Below are 8,056 nucleotides of genomic sequence, written 5' to 3'. Positions count from 1 at the left end.
TTCATTTGAAGAGTGAGCACAATATAAATTTGTGATACAGGGTTTTATTAGAAATACTCTGTTTTATCTGCCACTTTTTTGAATTGAAATTAATCTGTCTGCCAGATGGTGAACATTCTGAGACTATTAGAAGGTGTGTTCCACATCGATCTATACCAGTCTACACATGCTGACTGAATTTGCACATGATAACTCACACTCATGGGTTGATTACAGTTTGTTGCTGAGTTTGTGGGTTGTTGCTTCTATATTGGTTGTTATATTTTCTGAACCCAGCCGTCATAACAAGCCATGGGTTTTCAACCACAAAGAATCTGCTGATCCCAGCCCAAGAACAAACCATGGGTTCTCTTCATGGCTTATTCATGTTTAACAGAGCATGGCTGGGTTCAGACAATGTTATCAACCCATGTTTCAACAAAAATCCATGATTCAACCCATACTTAACATGTCATAAGAGGCTTTCCCAGCCATGCCCGGAGAGATCAGGGACTGAACCCAGGACTTTTCACATGCAAAAGACATGCTCTACCACGAGATAGATACAAGTCCTATCAATGAACTTCCCTGTCCTGTTTAAGCAGCCACAGCAGTTAGAAGTGCATGCAGTGAATTGTCATTCCTTGTGTGAACTGTCAGTTCATACTAAAGCTTTTCTGAGCTTTATGTAAACTCGGGTGGGTAGATCTCTGGTTTATCTGAGAAGTCCAGGAAGGATTTCAGAGTCTCGTCTGTATAACAATAGCAGTATAACAATGATTTCCCCACCCTAAATTATATTGGTAAAATGAAGACAGTGTGAAATAAATAAGAGTTTGGGTTTTTTGTGGAAGGACTGAAATTCTGTTCATTCCGATTCAGGCCTCCAAACAAATTCCTGGGCTCAAAATTATAAGTAAATGCATTTTGCAAGTTGGTGGACCTTGGCGTCCCTAGTAGGAAGTAAATTAGATCTCATGAGCCTAATGTCTGTTCACCACTGCTCTGCTTATAGTATCTAGTGCTGCAATGCTAGCACAATCTAGTAATAATTTCTTACTTTGTTATATCATGGTATAACTGTGTCAGCCTTCAGTTCACAGATTTAAGAGTTAAGTGCAGCAAAAATATGGACTACATTTTTTCTGTTTAGATAGTTTAATGAACTGGCATTAGTTTTTATGGGTTGAAACCACTTAATCAGGTACTATAAGTGGAACTGGAAGCTTTCAGTCTAAGAAGGCAGTTACACAGGGAGAATTCCTTTGATTTTTATAAAGCTAGTTTCTTTTCTATCAAATTGAACAAGAATGATCTAAATAAATGTGGCAGAATATTTTTGCTCAGCACTAGGTAAGGGTTGAAAAGGCATCACAGGAAAATCTGCAAGAAAATTGTCCCAGTGATAAACCAGCCTTATTTCATCAAACAAAGGGATAATTAGAACCACAATGCCCTCCACATTCCTGCTAGAGTCAGCATTTGTGCTGTGAAAGTAGAGCACAGGAGTAAGGAAAATCTCACATAAATATGCTTACCTCCATGATTAAACACAGCTTTGGCATAATCTGGGTGGGAGATATGTAAGGTAGCCATAAAGCCATTAAACCACCTAGGGAAGGCATATGGATATTTTTCTGTCCATTCCAAGACCTTGACTAATTCTTGTGCTCGAACCGTCTACAGTAACAGAGTAGTAAAAGAAAATATTTAGGACATCACGTCCTGATTCTGTCAATACTGTGCAGGATGAGGTCTCCCTTACATTGACATTTTTCTGTCAGATACAGTTTTTCAAGAAGATGCCTGCATGCTGTATAAAAATAGTGCTCAAAATGGTATATAGTCCAAAGCCACCCATTTTTGCTAGCATGCCAGACCTCACTTGATGCGTGTGCTTTCTCAAGTAGCATCGTGTTAAAGAAAACTAGAGGCAAAATCACCAACAGTAATATAAACCAGTGTGGTATAATGGTTAGAGCACCAGATAAGGACCAAGGAGACCCAGATTTCCACTCAAGTGAGGACGCTCTCTCGATGACTTTGAGGCCACACTTTAAACTGTCAGGATTTGCCTGAGCCCAGTAGGTCTTTCAGCCTCGGAACAAAAGCCTGCTTCACATTTTCCTGTACAATCCAGAACAGCCATGGGAAGTCAGGAGCCTTCTTCGACCAGCTTCTCAGCTAATTGTAGGAGAACAGAAAGGTAAACTTCATATGATTAAGCTGTCTTATCAAAGGAGTTGCAAAGTCCAACCTTGAACAGTTTCCAATTTATTACTTGTCAAGGATGCTTTGCATTTCTGTTTCATTATTTGCAATTTAACAGTAGCAACAGGCAATGAAATAGAGAGAGAGAGAAACCAAATGGGGAAAACTTATTTCATGAAATGCATCAATATAGACTAATCACTAACATTCTTGATATAGAAAAAGGGGAAGGGAAAGGGAAAGACAGGAAACACATGCATATTGTTGGGAAATTTCAGATAAATCATGGTAGAAAAATGTTGCTTTGTGTTATAAAATCAAATCTATACCTCTTTCTCACACTACAGCAGAATTCCCAGCATTGCTGTTGCCTTAAGAAGATGGCATTCTTAGCTAGACTGAAAAGCTGCTGGAGGCTAATATCATTAGTGAGGAAATACCTGTGTTCTCATCAGCTGCAGAAAAACTGAAACAATGGTGCCTATTTGTTTCTGAATGGACCCACCTAAGCATCTAGTCCCACAGAGCCAAGCCCCTGCTGAGTGTGGTTGTCACACCAGATTTCCCAATGGCTCCTCCATCAGACACATTTGCATGTTTAAACAGCTCCTGAAGTGTCAAGAATTTGCTAGACTGACTTATCAATACAGCAATCAGTAATGGTTTCCCATAGTATTGTTACCAGTATTTCTGATTGGTTTAGAACATCATGTCATACCTAAAGACATCAGGATGCTATTGTACCAACATTTTCTGTAAACCTAACACTCTGTATTGGTGTAGGCGACGAGCAGGGTATCTGGTCCAACACCAGGGTATCTGGTCCAACACCAGCCACACCCGGAGGGGAGGGGAGGGGGGTCGCTACAATCCATCGAGCCTCAATTTCCCTTGCAGGGTTCTCTCGAGACCGGGTCTAGAGTGCCTCTCAGATTGGGGATTCTGCTGGTGTACCATGCATCCTTCTGCCCATCAGACTCTCTGCCTGAGCTGACAGAGATCATCTCGGACCTGGTGTTGGAGACTCCCAGGATGCTGGTCCTGGGGGACTTCAATCTCCATGCCAAGACTGTTCTGACCGGGGTGGCTCAGGACTTCTGATGGCCACAAGGCTGTCCCGACATGTCATAGGCCTGACCCATGCCTTTTCATAAACTATGAGTCAGCTTCTGAATGTGGGGCCGGGGGTGGGGGGGGGACGGGACGGGAGAGTTTCTCATTACCTGCCTTTTTGTACCTATCAACACACTGAACAATTTGAGAAGCTGCAAACAAGTGCCTCCAATGGGCTGCGCTCTCGTCAAAAGTAAGCCAAGGAGGTGCTGGGGAGAAATATTGAGGTGGCGGGGAGAGGAAAATAGCAAGACAGGTGGAGAGAAGTGAGTGAAAGAGCAGGGAAGTGGGCCAAAACAGCAAAGAAAGGAGTAAAGCTAGAAGCTGGGAGGGTGAAAGTGTTGTGGGGCGATTTTACAGACGAGACCAGAGACTGGTTGGAATTACCGAGAGATTTATTTACCTGCCGGCAGGGACCATGCACTCGTGAGAGTGTGGTGCTGAGCAGCTTGAAGGCAGGATTTTTATACTCTTTTACACGGACGGCTATGCAGGTGCTTGAATAACAGCGAACAATAGGGGAAATCCACTGAGCTACATTCGCACACATTTTTTTTATGCTAAAGCAAGCAAGCGAGGGTACAGGGCGTGACGTTATGTTGGAGCGTAGCAACAAAGGCTGCTTTGTGGTCAGCCTTGCGTAGCGTGCACATTCGTTGGGGTTCTTGTTCTTACGCGAACAGGACACTCTGATCATGCTTCTTACCTGTGACGAGCCATGCCCTAGCTGCATGTTCGATTGTGAGGGGGGTTACAACAGAAAGAGAAAAAGGAGGGCAAAGGGAGAGAGGAAGGGGAAGGGAAAACATGGAGCAAGGCTGGTGGCAGGGAAAGAGAAAAGGAAGGCTACCCTATTTTTCCCCTAAAACTATTTTTTAAGGGAACAGAGAGGAAGGCTTTCATGAGTGCCATTGGAGCTGCCTATGAGCAGCATTCTGGGAACCTCTGCCATATGCAGTGGCAAATAAAAGGTAGCAGAAACTGCCTCTTTAACACTCAGGTCTGCAATGCTTTAGGGTGCTCACGCAAATGCATTGCAAAAGTGATATAAAACACAGGCAAGGTTATATTAAGCTTGTAAGAACCTGTATAGTAGGGAAATTAAGAGACTGCAAGGAATTTAGAATATGGGCATGAGCTTTGACGCTTGCTGGTTCCGTACTGATCTGTAGTATTCTGCATACTACAGATGATGCCCATTTCCAGCAGTATCTTTCTGGGTCCCTTAGCAAAGTAGCCAAAACAAGAAAAAGAAAAGGTCCAATCCTCTTGACTGTGTCCTCAGTGTTCATAAGTCCTGACTTGGAGCCCTGTGGGCATCCAGTGCAGAGCAAGAAGTGCACCAGAGGTTACCTGCCGCAGCCCTGCAACTCCTGCTCTGTCGTTCAACCAGACAGACCTGCTCAGAGGCAAAGAGGAGGAGGCCAAAATGCTGCCATGATTCCTTATACCCTGGCAGCCCAAGACTTATTCCCTTCACTTCTCCACCTCCTAGCTCGACTTTCTGATCTTGGGTAGCATCAGGTACAGCTTCTTCCAGGGCATCTCCGAGTTGTGGGAGGAAGGGGATCAGCAGTCAGAGTTCTTGCTTCTAGTATTGGATCTGGGAATCCAAAGTATCCTATGATCTCACTAGAGGTTGTCTAGGGGCTATAGGAATGCTCACCTGCAAATACGGAGTTTGATAACATAGGGGTGCTGCTTCTAATTCCAACTGCAGTTACTGCAGGATAACAACAGTGGTTACTGGCTTCAAAACTGTCAGATAATATGAAAACTAAATGGACATGTTCTAATAAAGAAGGCAGGAAGAATCTAATCTTTTAAATAGTGGGGGTCTTACAGATTCTGAAAAGTAGGCAAGCAAAGTTGTTTGTGCCTGTAATCGTTACTTTTAATTGATAAATACAAATCCAAAGGTCAGACTATGAAACCGGAAGGAATGAAAGGAAGAAACATGAAGAAGGGATATGGAAAGAAGCTGTGAGCTGAGAAACGTGGGTGAACGGTGTATACAGACATGGCAATGAACACAGGTCAATAATCTACAAGGATTGGGAAAGTGTGTCAAACGGCAGAGGAGAGGAAGTGAGTTGGGGTGGGGAGACCAGAGGCACCCTTCCAAGCACCCCATTAGCCTGGTGAGGTTGGGGGGGTGTGGCCATGCCTATGCAGCCATTATTCCTGATATTATTCCTGGCTGGAGCTCTAGACAGCGCTTTGTGCTGCTGGTATTTCTTTCCTGGTGGAAAAAGTTGCAGTGCAGTGAGAGAGGAAGCAGCCCTCAATGAGCCACTTTCTGCCCAGTGAGCAAAGGTATGGCAGGCATGGCAAAGCACTCCATGCTCCCAATTCCCTGGACATTTAGAAGACTTCTACTGGTTGGAATTTGCATTGTGTCACCTGAATGGGGCATGGTAACAACTGCGCAGAGGGTCAGTTAGGGTTCTGCTTCCTTTTCGCTCTTGCCATATCTTGAGGACACATTTGTGAAAAGGTTAAAAAAATACAAAACAAGCCAGCCATGGCTCCTGAAGGACAGCCCAGCATTTACATGGCAAACAAACTTAAAACATAGAGAGATGGGCTGCAGCAGAGGGCTGCTTCCAGTAAAACTAACATTCCCTTACAGTGAAGTCGATGGACAACAATAGAATACCCCTCTCACTCATTATAATTGTGATGCCCTTGTCTCTGGCATTCAGAATCACAATCCTACTGGCATCCTCAAATAACTCCAGAATACTCAACATGCAAGGAAGACAGGCCCATGGTAGCTCCGGCAATATGTCGATAAAGAGATTTTGGCAGGTGCTGCTTGTCATTGCTGGTGCAGGGAAGATGCACATCTACCAGGCAAATGACCGGCCACCTTTTACCTCCTAGCCCCGGATAATTGCTTGCACCAGATGAAATTCAAGTGATCCTGCCCATCCTGTTCCAAGCCGCCATCCTCCTTACCTGCTTGCTGTGGCCATAAAACCAGTGGCTTGCAGGGCCTGGGAAACTCTTGAAGGTCTTGAGGAGCTTCTTTTTGTTCTGATACAGCTGGAAGACTTTCAGGAACCCACATATGAAGACAGACCCAATAAATAGGAATAAAAGTTGTGGAAAGAGACCCATGATGCTCTTCAGAAAGGGAGATACGGTGTTGCTGGCACTAACTCCTTTCCAACAGTATATTGCCTTTCTATTTTTAGGGGTCGGGTTTCTTTCAGCAGTCCCCACGCCCACAATTCTTTTCTTGATTAAAAAAGAAAGATGTGCTGGAATGCTCAGTTGTTCCACCTTTCACCTAGAGGGATTTAACATTATAACTGAGGTGCTAGGGAAATCTGCCTTGCATTGCAGAGGGCAAAGGTTACTTGCAAATGTTCTAGCAAGTTAAACTAGAGAAACAACTTGAAAAGCGCAACCCATCCCATGAAGATTAAAGGGTTTAGAACATTCAAATATTTAAGCACTGCAGCCTATGTGGGCAAGATAATACCACTCTGGGCATAGTTAGTAAAAAAAAAAAAGAGTCCCACTGAATTCAGTGAGAATTACTCACAGGTAAGTGCCCATAGATTAAGCTATGGCCATCTGATATAAGGTGGATGATGACCAGAGTGAGAGCTCTTTTTCTGATGGTGCACAGCATCTGGGCTTGCTGGCAAGGGATAGTGGGAGTTACGTTTGTGGCACTGGAAGGCACCATCTGGGGAAAGCTGCTGTATTCTTTGGAAATCAAGCTTTGAAGAGGTGTTCTGCAAAGCCATAAAACTCGTCGATGAATCAATCAGGTACATCTCCAGCCTGAGCTCCTGGCAATGACTGGCAGTCACATACTCGTTGGATCTTCTTCCCGAAGTGAGAGTATATGTTACACTTCTTAGAGCTGTGCTGAAACCTCACCTGCCTTTCTGCAACCTGCATTTCAGTATGAAAAGGTTGCCATTTTAACACTTCTTATGTGAGAGAATTTCAGGGTGTAGAACTTCAGTGCTCACCTCGCCATAAGGAGGTGGGCAAGGGATGTATAGGTTACCTGAATCCCATTTTTTCTTTCAGCCTCCTCTGTCTACTTGAACTTTCTAAAAATCTCTCTAGAGAATTTGACCAGGATTTCCTGCCTTGTGACTTTCCAGAGTTGCTGCTTGTCAAGGGTCTAAAAGCTGAGAAAAGCAAAATTGGTTTTGTTTGGTTGTTGTTAAAAGTCAGAAGAGGAGGAGGAGGAGGAGGAGGAACCCTCGCTCAACTTGCAGACACTCAGCAAGAAGCAGCACCAGAAAGCTCCAGACAGAAAGTCTTGCTTAAGTACTTATTTCTGAAAGTGGAAGAACATATTTTCCAGCTTGTGTGACTGTGCTATTCTGCTATATCTCAGCATCACCTAGACGTTGAGTAATAGAAAAGCATGAAAGGAAAGGCTTTTTGTGTCTTGCTTGGATCTTGATTCTGCAACAAAACGCAAAGCAGCTACAGCAGATTAACAGCCTTGAGTAAAGAAACCTCTCTATTTTCCTGAGCTTTTTTACTTGTGGCATGTCTACTGAGTTTCTTACTCATTATTGTTTACAGGGTCTTAGGACAATGTTACAAGCTCCAGTTTCTTTCAGATTTTAATAGCTTTTTCTCAGATTTTATTTTGGAGCGAGGAAAATGGATTTTTTTTTTTCTTTTTTGAATGTGATAGAAAACCCTTTCCCACCTGTGTAGTTGTGTTCCTCCTCTATAACACAGTGCCATCTACAGGATACAGAGTAGGAAA

At 43.6% G+C, this 8,056-nt stretch overlaps 1 protein-coding gene across 1 annotated transcript in view; it reads right to left on the bottom strand.

Annotated features, from left to right (window-relative positions):
• Window positions 1–6,426, bottom strand: part of LOC123035323 (cytochrome P450 4B1-like) — a 20,066-nt gene extending 13,640 nt beyond the window's left edge. Inside the window, exons 1-2 of the mRNA XM_044453367.1 lie at window positions 6,265–6,426; window positions 1,518–1,659 (exon numbers count right to left, since the gene is read on the bottom strand). Coding sequence (XP_044309302.1) covers window positions 1,518–1,659; window positions 6,265–6,426 — 304 coding nt within the window. The remainder of the gene's footprint in view (window positions 1–1,517; window positions 1,660–6,264) is intronic.
• Window positions 6,427–8,056: the final 1,630 nt, after the last annotated feature.

This window comes from Varanus komodoensis, unplaced genomic scaffold, assembly GCF_004798865.1.
Source record: "Varanus komodoensis strain SLA01 unplaced genomic scaffold, ASM479886v1 scaffold780, whole genome shotgun sequence".
NCBI classification, from domain to species: domain Eukaryota; kingdom Metazoa; phylum Chordata; class Lepidosauria; order Squamata; family Varanidae; genus Varanus; species Varanus komodoensis.
This window is presented reverse-complemented; position numbering and strand designations above follow the sequence as displayed.